The 18989-nt window shown below is 42.6% G+C and overlaps 1 protein-coding gene across 1 annotated transcript in view; it reads left to right on the top strand.

Moving 5' to 3' along the window:
* LOC114681111 (RNA polymerase-associated protein RTF1 homolog) overlaps positions 1-18989 on the top strand; it is a 59581-nt gene that overhangs the window by 12866 nt on the left and 27726 nt on the right. The window contains 3 exon segments of the mRNA XM_028854399.2: positions 3461-3571; positions 15148-15295; positions 18608-18812. Coding sequence (XP_028710232.2) covers positions 3461-3571; positions 15148-15295; positions 18608-18812 — 464 coding nt within the window.

Genomic DNA, 18989 nt, shown 5'->3' with positions numbered 1-18989 from the left:
TTTTGCATTAAGGTAATATAGGGCAAAGTGTAATAGCAAAGGCCATCATCAAATTCACATACAATCCTTTTTTTTTTTTTTTTTTTGGTTTTTCAAGACAGGGTTTCTCTGTGTAGCTTTGCGCCTTTCCTGGAACTTACTTGGTAGCCCAGGCTGGCCTCGAACTCACAGAGATCCACCTGCCTCTGCCTCCCAAGTACTGGGATTAAAGGCCACCACTGCCCGGCACAATCCTATTTTTATCCCAAGTAAATAGAAACTGTGAGCATGAAATTGCTCCACAAATGAAAACAGTCCAAGTGATTTTCATCTGGTAGGTGATATACACTAAGATACATTCATATAGCGGAATGAAGTTTAGTATTAAAAATAGACAAACTTGGGCTGGAGAGATGGCTCAGGGGTTAAGAACGCTTACTGCTTTTGCAAAGGACCCAAGTTCAGTTCCTAGAACCCATGTCAGGCAACTAATAGCTGCCTATCACTTCAGGGAATTGGATCCTGTCCTCTTCCGGACTCCAGGCACTTGCACTCACATGTACATACCCCCCCCCCCACATACACACATAATTTAAAACAATAAAATGGGAGGGGCTGGAGAGATGGCTCAGTGATTAAGAGCATTTGTTGCTCTTGCAGAGGACCTGGGTTCTGTTCCCAGTACTTACATGGTATCTGTAACTATCTAGTTATCTGTAATCCAGTTCAAGGGAATCCAGTGTCCTCTTTTGATCTCCTTATGAGGCAAAACACTCATAGATATATATAGTAAATCTAAAATCTTTTTAAAAAAGGAGAGACTACTGTTGCATGTTGCAACATGGATGAATGTCAGATGTGTAATGCTAAATGAAAGAAGCCATATTCATGCCAGTGAAATGGCTGGGCAGTTAAAGATACTTGCTGCCAAGCCTGATAACCTGAATTTGACCCCCAGGACTCAAATGGTGAAAGGAGAGAACAGATAGATACTCAAAAGTTGTCCTCTGACCGCCACATACGTGCACCCACAAAAAAAAATAATAAAAAAATTTACAATGAAAAGTAAGAAGCCACACTCAAAAGAGACTGTAGACCATGTGATTCCGTTCTTGTAACAGTCTCTAAATGGGCAAACCTGTAGGGATGGAAAACATGATCATGGTTGCTGGAAAGGAGGAGGAAATTTGGAGGATGCTGGGGTTCTGTATCTTGATTCTGGTAGTGTTAAACTTATGTATTTGCTAATTTTATTTGAATGATATCTTGGGGGGTGTGGTGTGTGCACATTTTTTGTTGTTGTTGTTTGGTTGTTTTTTTGTTTGTTTGTTTGTTTTTTGGTGTTTCGAGACAGGGTTTCTCTGTGTAGCTTTGCGCCTTTCTTGGAACTCACTTGGTACCCCAGACTGGCCTCGAACTCACAGAGATCCACCTGCCTCTGCCTCCTGAATGCTGGGATTAAAGGCGTGCGCCACCACCGCCCGGCCTTTTTTTTTTTTTAAGACAGGGTTTCTCTGTGTAACCCTAACTGCCCTGGAACTTCCTTTGTAGACCAGGTTGGCCTCGATCTCATAGAGATCTGCCTGCCTCTGCCTCCTCAGTGCTGGGACTAAAGGTGTGCACCACCACACCCAGCTATTATTTTTAAACCATTAACCATAACTATCGTCATAGTAGACTACGCATTTGGTCTATAGGAGTTACTTCTGGTCAAAAGAGGGATGGATGTCCTTGTGACTTGTAGCCTTTTCAGAATATGGTATAATCATTCTCCAGTGACATAAGAGTGACAGACATCTCATGACTGCTTATGAAGAAGAAGCATGTCAGCTGTTAATCTCAGAAGGTCATTTTCTCATCCTGGCGGAGGAAGGACAGTGCTCCTAAAATAGAAGGAGACGGGTAGGGAAACAAGCTTTGTACCAGTCTTCTGCTCTGCAGTCTGCCCTGCACTCCACTTCTCGGGCATGGCACAGCACTCGTCAAGGATCTACTGCCAGTATTGATTAACTGCACTTTCTTTGGTACAGTAGGAAGAGGTTTCGACTAGTAAAGCATGACTGCATTAGGAGCCAGGATTCTACTGCCAGGTTCGAGTCCTGTACTCTCATGTACTAGCTGTTACTAAGTCTATTATACAGCTTAGAAACGTTGTTTAACCTCTTCTGCTCCACATGCTGCTTTTAAAAATGTATATGTAAGTGCTAGAGAGGTGGCTTAGTAGTTGAGAGCCCTGGCTGCTCTTCCAGAGGTCCTGGGTGCAATTCCTATCGCCTGCATGGTACCTTACTACTCTCTGTAACTCCTGTTCCAGTGGATCCAACACCCTCACACAGACAGACATGCATGCAGGGAAAACATCAATGCACATAAAATAAAAATAGATTTTAAAAAAATGTGTGTGTAAAATTGTGTGTGCACGCGCGTATGATGCACGTGGGTGTGTGATGCCAGTGTATGGGCTGATATATGTGCAGAAGCCAGCGGACAGCTTCTCGGAGTCTCTTCTTTCCTTCCACTTTACTGCGGGTTCTGAGGACCAAACTCAGGTCATCAGACTTTCGAAGGAAGCACTGAGCATCTCACCAGCCCTTCCGGTGCTTCTCTCTCTTTAAATAATGTGGTGATGATGATGATGATGATGATGATGATGATGATAATATAATAATAATAATAATAATAATAATAATAATAATAATAATAATAATATCGTGGGTTGTTGTGAAGAGCAAGTGTCAGATGCTGAGAAAAGTGCCTGGCATCGAGTAAGAACAGTCTTAATTGTCAGCGGGTATTGTTACTGCGGAGAGTTGAGCGAGTGACCCTTTGCCATGTTCTTGAATAAGCGGACTGAGAATGTGGGAGAAGTAATGGGGACCATGTGACAGTGGACAGCCACCACCACCACTCTGGTATTTAAACCACCAGGACAGGGTAGATAGTGAATGCGAGTGTTGGGATTATCATATTAGAATTCTGGCCATCACATTTACTTCTTACTTGCGTGACCCTGGATAGGAGATACCTCTTTTTTTTCTGATTTACATTTTCAAAATATAAAATGATCTCAGAAACTTATAGTTGGTAAGCTTTTAGATAGAATAGCCACAAATGCTAAATTTACCATGAACTACAATAAAAGATCCTTGGAGTGTTGGCTGCCTGCCCTTTGAAACATGAAGCAGATTACCTTTGCACACATAGCTCTTACTATTCAGTATCGGTGGTCGGTACTCGGCTGTGTAGAGAGGAATCTGGAAGTCTGAATAGCTGCAGTTCCATTTCCTGTTTGTTTCATTCCCTCGAGAGGGCAGGTGGTGGTGAAGCTTTGGTTTTGTACCATGGATACTGCTCTTCTGTCTGTCTGCTCATATGCCCAGTGCTCATGGGCGTGTACTCAGTTGAAAGCATAGGCATGAAGTGATCAAGGTGGGCACTTTTCTATTAAACACAACTGATGTGACTGTTTCTGCCCAATTAGGAGCTCTTGTCCCTGGCGAAGCGGAAGCGCAGTGACTCTGAGGAGAAGGAGCCTCCTGTGAGTCAGCCTGCAGCCTCGTCAGACTCAGAGACGTCGGACAGTGACGATGAGGTGGGTGTGGAGGAGCTAGGCCTGTGTGATGGGCAAGCATTCGATGAAGATTCCTGACTTGATGATGCCTGATAACCTTGCTTCCTTAAACTAAGACCTATAACCCAAGACCTACAAGAACTTAGTAGGGAAAAGAAATTGTATGAGCAAAGCTTTGAATTATACGCCTTACATGGTGGCCATTTTGTATTGTGGATGGCCCAAACATAAGTTACCTTTTGAAACAAGTCATCTTTTAAATACCACTTTTATGTTAGAAAACAAATTCTAAGTCAGGCATGTGGCACATGCCTATAATCTCAGCATTCAGAAAGCTGAAGTAGTAGGATCAAGAGTTCAAGGCCAGCTTGGGTTATACCGGTCTCCGGAGAAAGGTAATACAGAAAAAACACAGATGCCATATTTATTTTAGTGGTCAGTACTGTGAGACACAAAGCTTTCTTTGGGAAGATTTATTACAAATCAAACAGCGTTCATTGTCTAAACCAGGGCAGTTTTCTCAAGTGTCTATGACAGAAGCAAAGCCCTGAGAGACCCAGACCATGGGTGGAAGATTGGCGGGTAGGTTTCTCATTTGACTTAAAGAACTTTTCACCTTAGTTATTTCCTGGAGGGAGACATTGCCCTCTGTTCAATCTCTTGTTCTACAGAATAGGAGATTACTTTCAACAGATTTAAAAATGTTTATTTAATAAAATGATGTTTAATTAACATCTGAACAGTATTTACCAATTCCCATTGTATGTAAATTGAGAATGTTTGCATTCTGATTGATTGTAGTAATATTCTTTTAGTCTTAAATAATTCAGTAAAACTAAAATTGCTTCTCACAGTAAGAGGTAGTAAATGTTTATTCTTTTTCCAGTGTAGGGACTGTAATTTGCCTCAGTAAAATTACATGATCTATTAGAAAATTTGTGAGGCCTATGAACTAATTTGATTTTGAGCTTTTTTTTTTTTAATGCATAAACAATACAGAAAAATCTTGTTGGTATTTGTTTTGAGATGGGGTCTCCCTCTGTAGCCTTGATTAGCCAGGAACTCACTATGTAGCTGTGACTGGCCATAAACTCCTGAGCTTCCTATCTCTACCTCCTGAATGTTTTGGGTTAGAGGCTTGTACCACCACAACCCCTCCCCCTTTATCCTTCTGACTGCTTCTACTAGAAAGGTAGAGTGTGTTAGTTCCACAGCAGTAGAGCTCACAGCTGTGTTAGAATAGATCCAATGTCCTGGGTTGCCTTTGTTCTAACTATGTAAGTATTCTTTACCTTAGCCAAACATCTTGAATTTGAAACTAGCTAGGACTGTATATCAAGATCCTGTCTCAAGAAGAAACACCCAAACAAAAAACCAAGTCGTCACTCCACTCCCGCCGCTCCTCAGCTGTCAGTTTACTTCAGGGAGGAAAAGCTTTCTTGTTAGGCTGTGCCCTGTCTCCCGTGGAAAGGAATTTGGAGTACCTTTTTCCCTCTCGGGCTATTCTTTTCAAGGTTTATTTTTTAATTGTATATCAATGTGTGGGTATGTGCAAGAGAGTGCGGGTGCCTGAAGGGGCCAGAAGAGGGCAGTAGATCCCCTTACGCTGGAGTTACAGGTAGTTACGAACTGCCTGATGTGGGTGCTGGGAATGAGCACCAGCTCTGTGAGAGAAGCAACGCGCTCTTAACCCCTTAGCCGACGCTCCAGCACCCCGTACAAAGTTAACTCCTGCTGCTGCCCGCAGGCCACAAGCTTATCGTAGCCCCGTCTGATGGGGAATAGCAAGTCCTGTGTGAGCTCAACGATCGTCTTTTCATCTAGCCTGGTATAGAGCACTTTAGAGTTAGAGCAAGTGTTTCACTGCTGTGGACAGTTGGAAGGTAACACGAGGGTTTTGTTTGGTTTTGTTTTCCCATTTTTCATTCTGCTGCTCTGGCACTAGAGGACGCAGTGGTAGTGCCATGATCCCGAACTAGGTTGCTGTAGATTCTTTAGGTTGGTTAGGGGATCTGAGGAATCCACCAAATAAGAGATTTGTGATAGGGGCTTATTGTCTTTTTTTCTCTGTCATAGTGAATATCCATCCATGCATATGCCTGGGGGGAAAACAGTACTGTGTTATATTACCTCTGCTTTGATTTTTACATCTTTGCTACTTACAAATCAGCCTTTTAAAATTTTTTGGTTGTTGTGGCCATCCTCAGTCAGCTGGTACATACATGTACCAGAAGCTTTGCTGGAATTCTTTCAAATATACTCCTTTGTCTTTGTTTCTTTGATCATTGGTCTGAGACAGGGTCTCAGTATGCAGCATCCTCCTGCCTCCATCTCCCAAGTGCTGGGATTGTAAGTGTGAGCCACCGTACCTGGTTGCTATTGTCCTTAGTCATGAATATACACAGAGATATTTTTTGCTCCCCTTAGGTTTTATAGGACAGAAAATTGATGAGAACAGTTAATTTTAACCTTTTAAATTTTTATTCACTGTTCTGTGTGTGAGTGAGTGGTAGCGTATGGGTGTGGGCACCCTTACCTTGATGCACATGTAGAGGTCAGAGGACAGCTTACAGGAGTCAGTTCTTTATTTCCTCCATGTGGGTTTCAGGAATTGAACTCTGGTCATCAGGCTTGGTAGCATGTGCCTTTGCTCACTGAGCTGCAAACCAAGAACAGCTCATTTAGAAGGTCAGTGGGAGCCGGGCACGGGGGGAACAACCCTGATCCGGCACTTGGGAGGTGGAGGCAACATGACCAGTTCAGGACATTTCTACCTACAGATCAAGTTCAAGGCCTGTCTAGCTACATGAGACCCTGTCTTGCAGGGGCCAGGTGGAGGAGTTAATGAGTAGTTTGTCACAAGGAGAAAAGCTCTCTGATTTTATTTAGAGCAAGATAATAGCTACTTAATCGATATAGGGGGTAGGGATTGAAGAAAAAAAAACCTCCATGACAGTTTCCCATTTAGAAGAATATATATACTAGACAGTAAGTATAAGATCCAACAAGTGAGGGAATAAGTGGATTTTTTTTTTTTTTTTTTTTTTTGGTTTTTTTTTGAGACAGGGTTTCTCTGTGTAGCTTTGCGCCTTTCCTGGGACTCACTTGGTAGTCCAGGCTGGCCTCGAACTATAAGTGGATATTTTATGTGTAGTATTTTTTTAAAGGGGAAACCTTAGGTTTAGTAATACACTGATGTGTTATTTGGGGTAAATGATTCTTGTGACACACATTAAAAATAAGCAAGGCTCTTTCTGTTTCATGTGGATCAAGCCTCAGAACTAGAAAGACTTCAGTGGCTGAAGGTCATAATGCTGGGCTGAGGGTGTAGCTCACAGAGTGCATGCTTGCCATGCTTGAGGTCCTGGCCCAGTGCTTAAGAGCACTTGCTGCAGCTGGTGGTGATGGTGCACACCTTTAATCTCAGCACTGGGAAGGGGAGTGAAAGGCAGGTGGATCTCTGTGAGTTCAAGGCCAGCCTGGTCTACAGAATGAGTTTCAGGACAGCCAAAGCTACACAGAGAAACCTTATGGGGACAGGCGGATACACTTGCTGCTCTTGCAGAGGATCTGGGTTTGGTTCCCAGCACCCACATGCCAGTTTGCTTACGTCCCTAACTCCAGTTCTAGGAGATTTTTGATGCTCTCTCCTGGCATCCATGGGTACCAGGCATTCATGTGGTACACATACATACATGCAGGAAAAATACTAATACACATAAAAAAATAAATAAATAAATCTTAAAAATATAACAAAATCAAAAGTTCATGAACTCTATGTGAGACATATTCAGAATCCTTTTTTAGAAACAACTACCAGCTAGATAAGAAGGAAATGTGAATTCTTCCTTGTCCTCAGTAAAGTTCTTTGGATGCCTAAAATTTTTTTTTTGTTCAGAACTGAATATTAGCTACATTTAAACAAAGTAAAGAAATAGTAGAAATTTCTGCCTGAACAATAATTATTTGTTTGCTTTTTTAGTGTTTGACTTGTAAATTGTTATTGATTAATTAGTTGTTGAAGCAGGGTCTCATATAGTCCAGGCTGGCCTCAAACTTGGTATGTAGCAGAGAATGACTTTGAACTTGTGATTCTTCTCCTTCCACCTCCAGGTGCTGGGGTTACCGGCATTTGGACATCCTAGAGAGAGTTACTGTTTTAAAGGTGTCTGTCTCCAGCATTCTGGAGAAGTCTAGCGTTTGGCCCCACCCTGCAGCTCAGCATCTGGCACCGCTGTATCTTCTCTCCCAGAACTTGCAGCAGTCTTTGGGAGTCGTGTTTGTGCCCATACCCCCTCTTCGGACCCACCTCTTCTTGCTGTTTATCTGCTTCACCACCCTCAAGCTCCTGCCTTCTCTTTCTCTTAACCAACCTGGTTTTTCAAGCTCTTCATTTGGACCTAGTTGTACCACTACTTACACTCTGTGATCTCTGGGTGTCTCTAATGCATGTATTAGTAGAAGAAAATGAATAGAACAAGGTGTATGGTGCATACACAGAATCCCAGCATTCAGGATGCTAAGGCAGGAGGGTCAAGAGTTCAAGGCCAGATTGGGATGCATAAAGAGAGCCTATCTCAACTAAAGAGTAGAATGCTTTGAAAAAGATACAACAGCCCCCCCTCCCGGAGCTGAGGACTGAACCCAGGGCCTTGTGCTTGCTAGGCAAGTGCTCTACCACTGAGCTAAATCCCCAACCCCCAGATACAACTTTTAATTTTGAATAAAAATGGCTGAGAGCATTTTGTTCTTGTTTTACCTTATAGATAATAATTAGTATATGTGTCCAATAAAGACCTTCATTGCTTCCTACCAAACAGTATTAATTATATTTTTTATGGCTCTGTATCACTTCTGTTCCACTTGTGGTTTTGTCTCTATAACTAGACTATAATTTTTTCTGATTTAGTGCAAAGATTCTTTATGCTTTTAGTAAACTAGTTATGTGATTGCCAGATTATAAAATACAATAGTACCTTTTGTACATTGATTAATTATACAATAGAAATAAGAGAAAGCTAAGCTAGACTTCATGTTCTCTTAAAAATTTATGATGTTTACTTGTTTGTTTGTTTAGTGTGTGTGTACACATGCCACAGCATACATTATGGAAGCCATAGGACAGCTTCCACTCACCATGTGGGATCTAGGGTCAAACTCAAGTTTGTCAGGTGAGGCAGCCAACACCTTAGCCGCTGAGCCATTGCACTGGCCTCCTTTGTCGTGTGGTACTAAGTTGCATTTACTGTTCCGCTCCTTTCTGTCTTTAGTCGGGAGGTGGGCAACTGCAGGAGTCTGGCTAGCTCAAATCCCACTCAGGATCCGTACCAGTGAATAGAGACGCCCTCTGACAGTTGCTTTGACTTCAGCACAAGAAAGGAGGGAAAGGGGCTGGAGAGGTGGCTCAGTGGTTAGGAGCAGTGCCTGCTCTTCCAGAGGTCCTGAGTTCAGTTCCCAGCACCCACGTGGTGGCCCACAACTGTCTATAGCCCTCTTCTGGCATAAAGGTGTACATGCAGATAGAGCACTCATACATAAAATAAAGAAGTCTTTAAAAAAAAATCTCAAAAAAGAAGAAAACTATTTTAAAAAAGGAGGGAAGGAGGGAGAAAAACAGCTTCAATGGAAGTTCTGATTTTCTTTTTCCAACATAAAATAGTGTATTTCATTTATGTAGAACAGGGATTTTGTTTTGTTTTGTTTTGTTTTGGAGACAGGGTCTCTCTGACTGTCCTTGAACTTACTGTGTAGATCAGAATGGCCTCAAATTCACAGAGGCCTGTCTGCCTCTGCCTCCTGAATGCCGGGATTAAATTCGGGCATTACCCATTCTCTGCTTTTTGTTTTGTTTTGTTTTGTTTTGTTTTTTGTTTGTTTTTGAGACAGGTTCTAATATGTCCGTGGTTGATTTCAAACTCACTCTGTAGCCAGAAATGAATTTAAACTTTTTTATTTATTTTTCTTTTATTTGCATTGGTGTTTTGCTGCATGTACATAGACTGTGTGAGGGTGTCAGATCTTGGAGTTACAGACAGTTGTGAGCTGCCATGTGGGTGCTGGGACTTGAACCCAGGGCCTCTGGAAGAGCAGCCAATGCTCTTAACCACTGAGCCATTTCTCCAGGCCCGAACATAAACTTTAAAAAAAAAATGGTGTGTGTGTGTGTGTGTGTGTGTGTGTGTGTGTGTGTGTGTGTGTGTGTGTGTGTGAGAGAGAGAGAGAGAGAGAGAGAGAGAGAGAGAGAGAGAGAGAGAGAGAGAGAGAGAGATATGCATGTGAGTGCAGTACTGGTAGAAGCTAGAGACATTGGAACTGGACTTAACATAGATCAGTGGACCACCTGATGCGAGTGTAGAGCAGTGTGTACAGGGTTTCTGTATAGCCTTGGCTGTCCTGGAACTCGCTCTGTAGTCCAGGCTGGCCTTGAACTCGGACATCCACCTGCCCCTGCCTCCTGAGTGCTGGGATTCAAGGCATGTGCCATCACCACCTGGGTAGTGTGTACTCTTAACAGATGAGCCATCTCTCAGTCTGAGTTGAACCTCTGATCTTCATGTCTCCAGTTAGGATCTGCTGGAGATCAAAACAGGGCTCCCTGTGTGCTAAGGTGGCACTGCCCACTGAGCTCTACACACAGCTGGAACACGGTTCATAATGAGACTGAAACCACCTTTCTGTCTGTCTCCTTTCAGTCTCATGTTAGGCATAGTAAGCAGTCAAGTCAATGTGTTATTTGTATTTTACAGATAAGAAAACAGTCTCAGGTTAAAGGCTTAGCTCTTTTCCAGTTCTTTTGACCCAATTCCAACACTGTTTGTTACTAGCCTAGCTATTTTTCTGAACACTATTTACTTGAAATGTTTTTGTTTCACATAAAAATTCAATTTAGAACCAGCATGGAGACCCATGCCTATAATCTCTGTGCTGGGAGATGAGGCAGAGGAGCAGACATTCAAGCTCATTCTTAGCTATATAGTGAATTTGAGGCCAGTCTGGGCTACGTGAGTCCCTGGCTCAAGGGGACAAATAAAAAAACAATTAGCTCAAAGAGCCAGAATGGTTTCTTCTCTGGGTCCAAGACCTGGGCATGTAGGTATTGCTGCCTCTTAGAGATGCTGTCTGAAGTCTTGAAGTGTCTTTGTTCTCCTGCTCCAGAATATTCACAGTACTCAGTATCTAGCTAGCCAAGTCTGAAGCAACCACTTCCATCCTGTGTTCCATCCCACCCTTCGACTGTTTGGAAGGAAACTGGTCCCAGGCTGCTTGTAACATCCACACACCCTCAGGATGATATGGGGTGGTATAGTAACAACTTCTGATTTGTTATCTAACTGCTGCCCATTAAGTTGTTACCTCAGTGAGAGTCAGGCTGTACTCTGTTTTTATTAAATAAGAAATATCTTCCCATGCTGGACGGTGGTGGCACATATTTTTAGTCCCAGCACTCAGGAGGCAGAAGCAGGCGGATCTCTGTGAGTTTGAGGCCAGCCTGGGCTGCAGAGTGAGTTCCAGGAAAGGCGCAAAGCTACACAGAGAAAACCCTGTCTCGAAAAAACCAAAAAAAAAAAAAAAAAAAAGGCAATGTCTTCTCTCTAGCCTTGAGTTTGGGCTTTCTTTGCTATGTAATTATGTGGTCACTTGCCTGGTGTTAGGTGAGGCTTACATACAGTTGGCTTAGGAGAGCAGCAGGATGTCAGTATGTATGAGAGTCCTGAGTGACAGCCCGATCCTCCTCCTTTCCCTGATAGTTTATGGGTAGCTCTCACTTGGGGACGTTCTGGCCTCTGTACTCAGAGTTCAGATGCAGACCAGGGGCTTTACACTATCATAAGGTTGCATTTACTCTTCAATTCCTCTGACCCTTTTAATCTTTAGGGAAAAACATAAAAAAAAAAAACACTGAAGTTCAGAAATCATGCCTTCTTAGATATCCCTTTTGTGGCTGTTAGTATCTAGAAAAACAAATACAGAGAGCCATCCTGATTAAAAACACCCAGTTCATATAAAGTCTCATAATGCTGAGAGGGTCTTAGAGATCATTTGGACTCTTCAAAGGTATCAACAGAGCTTCCCTTCACTACTACTTCAAAACAAATCCTCAAGGAAGAAAACATCAGAACATCAATTCTGACCTGTTTCCTTTTTTGTTGTTGTTTTTGTTTGTTTTTTTGGGACAGGGTTTCTCTGTGTAGTTTTGGAGCCTGTCCTGGATCTTGCTCTGTAGACCAGGCTGGCCTCGAACTCACAGAAATCCACCTGGCTCTGCCTCCCGAGTGCTGGGATTAGAGGCATGTGCCCCTGCTGCCTGGCTAATTCTGTCCTGTTTCTCCCTCACTCCATTTACTGTGGAACACTGTCAATAACTGCTGTCTCAGTCAGGGTTTTGAAGGGATAGGTGAGCAGTCTCTAGCTCAGTGGCCAAAGTCTTGACTATCTTCATTTATACTTTATTAGAGTCTGTATTTTAGGAGTATAAGTATTGCACAAATATTTAACTATATGTGCTTAAGCAAAAAAATGTAGGAATATCTGATTTATACATTTTAATGTAAAATATTGCAAATGTGATCTACAGGGGTTAAAAAAAAATCTTGGATTATTGGAACCCTTTGAGTCCTCCCAAAAGTTGTCAAATTTTAAGTCTTTGCTTTTGGGTGTAGAAATACAGGTGACTCTCCCCACTCTGGTGCTGGGAACTGATCGAAGGGCATTGCATGTGACAGTCTGTGTCCTACTACCGAGTACACCTTCAGCCAAAAAATCTGCTTCTTAAAAGAGTTTTTATGAATTTTGTGTGTGCATTCATGTGGGCACGCACGAGTCACAGCATGTAGAGAGGTCAAAGGACAACTTCAGAAGTTGGTTCTCTCCTCATCATGTAGGTTCTTGAGATTGAATTCAGGTTGTCAGGCCTGGCAGCAAATGCCCTTACTGAACCATTTCGCTGGCCTCAGAAATGTATTTTTAGGTGTCATATTCTAGTTCCCCAAAGGGTCACATATAGCATTATTGCTTGTTTTCCTTTGGTGTCATAGAACTCACTGAGTCAGCCTCATGAGGGGAGCAGCTTTGTCATCTTTTGGAAATTGTTGGAAGAAAAACAACCAAAGTTCTTTTCACATTCAGGTTTAGCCTCTTTTTAAATCAACATTTACATTTCTTCTGTTTTTTACCCTTGTTTTTGTCCTCCTCATAAACTGGTGAGCATCACATGCAACAGATGAGAGGCAGCTCCTGGGCTCAGGCTCAGGCAGAGAAAGAGCGGAAGGGTGAGGAAGCCAGGTGACTTCATAGTTCTCTCCCGCTTGGCTTCACTGTGTGACTTCACATTTAGGGAGTTTTTGCTCCAGTCAAACACCTCCCTAGGGAGTCCAGAGTTTGGCTCTGTTGCACATTAGAAACCCACATCTGGAGGCAAAAATAGACCTAGCTTCTCTGACTCATGTGACCCTGGTGGCTCAGTCTTTTGCTCTGAACCATCCCCTATTTCCGTGGAGGAGTCCAGAGTGCCAGGCACTGTTTGGAAAAGGTGGATTGAGGCCATTTTCCTGAGACATTAATGAAAGTACTGTATGGATGTTTGTGCCATTTCTTGTCACAAGAACCATTGGAACAATATACATTATTGACTCTTAATACTGTCTGCAGAGAAAATGGATGAATTTTTAGCTCAGCTAACTTAAAAAAAATTGAACATTGTGGACTGTTTTGAATTCTTTTAAACCGACTTATTTTTTTTAGGCATTTAAAACTAGAAATGCCTGAAACTTCAGATTTAAGATAAAATTACAGTTTCTTTCTAGGTGGTGATCTAGGTATTGAAATATAACCGTTTAGAAAGTAAATTCATAGATTCCAAAAAAAAAATAAGAAAGTAAATTCACCTATACAAGTCACTATTCACTCACATAATATTTTATTTCAGAATATACAGTTTTATATTATACCTATAATACAAATACTCGGGAGGATTGCCAGTTTGAGTTCAACTGTGCTATGTAGGAAGACTTAGTCTCCAAAAACAAAACAAAGCATCTTCAACAATATTTTATCCAGGTGAAGTAAGAGTGTGGATCTTAAAAGGGTATAGCTTCTGTGGGATGCCTCCCCAGAATTACCAAAACAAGAATAAACACCACCCAGCTTACAAACTGATCCTCATCAGCCAGGGTTCTCATCCTGTTAGGGTAGGAGCAGAGATGCTGGGTTTTCATTAAGTAGTAGATGTAGAAATTTTAGTTTACAAAATTGAACAGTCTGTAGTGATGAAAGGGTCTCCATATTTAGTGCACATTTCTCAAGTGCTGCTCTCTAAAGTCATTCCAGAGTAGCAGCTTAAAATGTCAAAAGACTTTGGGCTGGAAGTACGAATGTGCTACCTGTTGTTTTAATGACCCAAATTGCAGGTTCTCTAAGTTTAGAAGTCCAGGATCTCATGTTTATGATCTAATGAAACATTGTTACAGTGTAATCCAGATTACTTCTTTTTTTTTTTTTTTAAATGTGTATGGGTGTTTTGCTTGCATATATGTCTGTACACCATATTTATATGCCTGGTGCCATGGAGGTCAGAAAAGGGCATTGGATTCCCTGAAATTGGAGTTAACAAATGACTGACTGTGAGCTACCATGTGGGTGCTGGGAACTGAACCTGGGTCCCCTGAAAGAGCAGCCAGTGAGTGCTCTTACCTTCTGAGTTGTCTCTTCACCCCCCACCCCCGTCTTTATAACATTGCAGGTGCTAAAGTGCAGGCATGAAGATAGGAGTTCAGATCCCCAGCACCCACATGGAAGCTGGGTGACATAGTGCTGCATAACCCTACCGCTGGGGCAGTGGAGACAGGTGGATCCTTGGAGCTCACTTCCAGCCCGTCTGGCCTATGGGTGAGCTCCAGGCTCAGTGAGAGACCCTGTCTCAAACGCTGAGGTGGAGAGCAGTAAGGGGAAGATACTTGATATTGACCTCTAGCTTGTACATGCACAAGCATCATGTGCATTCACGTCCACATGTACATGTACACTACCCACAGAAAAATAAATATCACAGGAGGAGACATTGTCACCACAATGTATTTTGTGAGTTCTCTGACTGTTCCAAATCTAGTTCTGCACTTAAATGCAGTATGACTCAGTGCCCGTCTGACTGAATCAGTTCCTCTGCAATCACAGTGTGTGCCCTTAGCTGTTGAGCTATCTCTTGCAACCTCACAACCCAGATTTGTAAATGAGATTCCTACTCAGACTCAACAATCTGACTTTACTTACTGCTTCCTTGGAGTTGCCAGAAAGTTCTCCCTGTGCTTTTTGTATTTTTTTCCTGCCGGAAGTTCCCTGCCTTCCTGAGACCCACCTGAGTGCTCAGCCGTCCTGTGTACTCTAACCCAGCATGCCAGCCCTCAGCAACTACGCTATCTGAACCACAGAAAACAGGAAAAGTTGTGTGTGTTTAAAAACACAGTCTCACTATGCAGCCCCAGGCTAGCTTCAAACTCAGAATCCTCCTGCCTCCCCTTCAAGAGTACTGGTATTATAAGCATGTATCACCTCATTAAAGTGCCTAGTCCTGTTTCAATTTTCCTTTTTTCCCCTCCTTATAGTGGACATTTGGGAGCAATAAAAATAAGAAGAAAGGAAAAGCCAGAAAAATAGAGAAGAAAGGAACCATGAAGAAGCAAGCCAACAAAACTGCCTCCTCAGGCAGTTCAGACAAAGACAGTTCAGCTGAGAGCTCAGCTCCTGAGGAAGGTGAGCTCAGCACCCAGCCCAGGAGGAGGCTGTGAGGACGGGCGGAGGAGCCTGGGTGACGGCTGGGCCTCTGCTGTTAGAGCTGGGGCTCTCGTAGTTGTCAGTCACCATGGGTCTGTGATACCTGAGGCTGGTGAGGCTGCTGGAGTCTGACCATAGCTCCCCTGCATCGGTCTCCTCAGTGTTAGGACCTTCTCTTCCCTTTTCTGGGTAATTCATGGTCTGACTGAGAAGGGAAATCCCTTAGAAAATACTCTTCCATGCAGACAGTTTAGAAATTTGTCAAGACTACTTTGACAGCTGAACTTGTTCCAGGACTAGAATGGTAAACTTTATATTTTCTTGCCCCCACTCCCCCTCCAAAAAAATGGCCTAACCTGGTTTTAAGCCCATGTCTATGAATGCAAATTGAATCAAGCAAATTCTGGTTTAACTGATAATTTAATATCCATTAGTAATATATGTTATCTTTTTTTGTTTTATTGTTTTTGGTTTTTTTGCCATTCAGGTCAAACTGGCCTTGTAGTTTCTATGTAGTTCAGGTTAGCCTTGTACTATCTGGGTAGTCCAGGTCAACCTCGAACTGGTGATCCTCCTGTCTCAAACTTCTGAGTCTGAGAAAAGTGAAGTAAAAAAGAATGCAGAATTACTAAACCCCACTGGATGGGTTTGAGTTTGTGAGGGACAAGATGTTTATGCTGTCTAAAAGCATTGCCTAGTGCATACTAGCCCTTATGCAGGGAAATCTGAGGCTAGTATCTAACCAACTAGTAACCCAAGTTAGCACTGCCAGTAGCCACAGGACCACAAATGTTAGTCTTCCTGCTGTGATGCTACAAGGGAAGGGAGAGTAGAGTTGCCTAGGGGACAGAAAAACTACAGTCGCACTAGGCCTAGCATAGGAGGAAGAGGGGTGAAGGTGACCTTTTTTAAAGGGGTTGGACTGTAGCTGGCGGGGGCAGCCCACCTGTCTATCATGCTCCAAGTCCTGAGTTTGGTCCCCAGCACTATGGAGGTGGAACAGCAAAGGACATAAATCACTTTTGAAATATGCTTGCCAAGTTCATAGCCTAAATTCTTTCTTGACAGAACAAACCCATTGAAACCAAGTTGCTATTAGTTGTTGCTATTTAAACATAAATGAAATACAACTCATATTTAAATTTTGGTTTCTCAGTTGCACTACTCACGTTCAGTTGTCTGTCAGCTACTTGTGGCAGTTACCATTCAAATGAATTATTAATTTATGAAGAATACAGGCTGAGGTGGAGGGATGGCTCAGTGGTTAAGAGCATGTACATTTCTTACAGAAGACCTGAGTTCGGGTCACAGTAAACCATAAGCACCTGTGACTCCAGCTCAGAGAAGATTTGATCCTCTGGCCTCTGAAGGCACTGCACTTATGCACAGACCCACACACATACATAGATAGATACATATGATTAAAATTATAAATAAAAATGGGGCTGGTCATTATACAGAGAAACACTGTCTCAAAAAAATAAAAATAAAGTACAACAAAACAGAGGGAAAGAAAAAAATAGGGCCGGAAAGATAGTTCAGCGGTTGGGAGTACTGACTGCTCTTCCAGAGGACTGGGTTCAGTTCCCAGCACCTACATGGCCGCTCACAACTGTCTGTAACTCCAAGATCTCACACAGACATGTATAACGACAAAACACCAATGCACATAAAGCAAAAATAAAAATTTATTAAAGTAATAATTTTTTTTAAAAAAAGAATGCAGGTTTATTCACTCATGGGTATAAAGACTGAGATGCCCAAGACAGGGCATTCCCCTTCCGTATGGCTTTTTTTCTGGTGCAGACTCTACAGAGGTAGGCAAGATATGGTATACACTCTCAATTTTAACACTTGTGGGGCAGAGGCAGGACAAAGAGAGTCCAGACCAGCAGGGCCGTGCAGTGAAGTCAAGGTTAACTTTTCCTGTTGCTGTAATAAAATAAGAGAGAAAAGGTTTATTTTGGCTTATAAAATTTGGGAAAAAGCCCATTATGGCAGGAAGGGCATGGTGGCAGGAGCCTGAGGTAGCTGGTCACATTACATCTGCCATCAGGAAGCAGAGAGAGATGAATGCTGGTACACAGCTCCCTTTCTTTGTTTTGTGCATCCAGGGCTTAAATCCAGGAAATGATGCCACTCACTTTTAGAGTTGGTTTTCCCACTTCAATTAACCTAGTCAGGATGTCCCCTCGTAGGCATGCACGCCTGAGGCTTGTCGTCTGTGTGACTCTAGATCTAGTCAAGTGGACAATATTCACCGTCACACAGAATAGGCTTCACAGGGTAAATGTTTTCATTACACCTCACAGAAATCTGTTAAACAATATGGCAGGCTTTAATTCTTGAAAACTGTAATGGCATTGTAAGACAGAGACTGATCCAAGCTTGGTTATGTAGTCTCAGCTGCTCTGGAGGCTGAGGCAGTACAATCACATGAACTCAGGATCTGGGGGCCAGCCTGGACATCACAGTGAGCCTCCAGCTCAAAACAATTAATTGGGCTTGCTAGATGGCTCAGTGGGTCAAGATGCTTGCCATCAAACGCAGAACTGAGTTTGATCCCTGAGACCCCAGATGGTAGGAGATCACTGACTCCAAAGATTGTCCTCATGAGCTCTGACATATGCATGCACATACACACACTAAGTAAGTAAATGTAACAAAAAAATTAGTTAATTAAAAATTAAGACATATAAAGGCTAATCCTCATTAAAGGATACTGGACAGATGTGTAAAAGTTTTGTAGGCAGTGTTAACAAGTGAATCTTAAATAGAGTATGGAAGTTAAACTAGTCTTTCTGTTTGTTTGTTTGTTTTAGTTTTTCAAGTCCTGGAACTAGCTCTGTAGACCAGGCTGGCTTCTGCCTTCTCGGTGCTGGGATTAAAGTTTTGCATCACCATGCAGAGCTAGTCTACAGGTTGTTTTTATAGGCCTGTAATTTCTTCACAGTAACAAAGTTGAGTTGAAAGATGGGTATGGTGGGTGGCACAGCCTATCAATCCAGAACTCAGGAGGCTGAAGCAGGAGGCGTTTGAAGATATCTTGTGCTACAGAGCAAAACCCTGTCTCAAAAAGCAAAAAAAAAAAAAAAAAAAAAAAATGTGGTGGTTAATTTTTCCAGCCTAAATTTTCCTAATCTGTTTGCATTTACCAAAGGTGGATCAAGGAGACACCCTAAGTGCGTGGAAATGGCTGTGTGCCATTTCATCTGGGAGAGCCAGGAGGTGGCAAGTGTCCTACTGGGGTCCCCATAATGTAGTGTGATCTGATGTTGGTCTTTGTTGCAGGTGAAGTGTCAGATTCTGACAGCAACAGCTCCTCTTCGAGTTCAGATTCAGACTCCTCCTCAGAAGATGAAGAGTTCCACGATGGCTATGGAGAGGATCTTATGGGGGATGAGGAAGACAGGGCCCGGCTAGAGCAGATGACGGAGAAGGAGAGGGAGCAGGAACTCTTCAACCGCATAGAGAAGAGGGAGGTGTTGAAAAGAAGGTAGGCTGTGTGCTCCATTTGTCTTGCACAGTGTGGTGTGAGGCTGTAACCACATCATTATTCTCTTTCTCATTCATTACAACTTTTGATAGGTTACATGAGATAAAACACTTCATCTTCCAGGAGGCTTGTGAAAGATAGTTCACCAAACTATAATAATGAAGATGTTGAGGGCTG

Source organism: Peromyscus leucopus, chromosome 4, assembly GCF_004664715.2.
Source record: "Peromyscus leucopus breed LL Stock chromosome 4, UCI_PerLeu_2.1, whole genome shotgun sequence".
Classification (NCBI taxonomy): Eukaryota; Metazoa; Chordata; class Mammalia; order Rodentia; family Cricetidae; genus Peromyscus; species Peromyscus leucopus.
The sequence above is the reverse complement of the archived record's forward strand: the minus strand, read 5'-3'. Positions and strand labels throughout refer to the sequence as shown.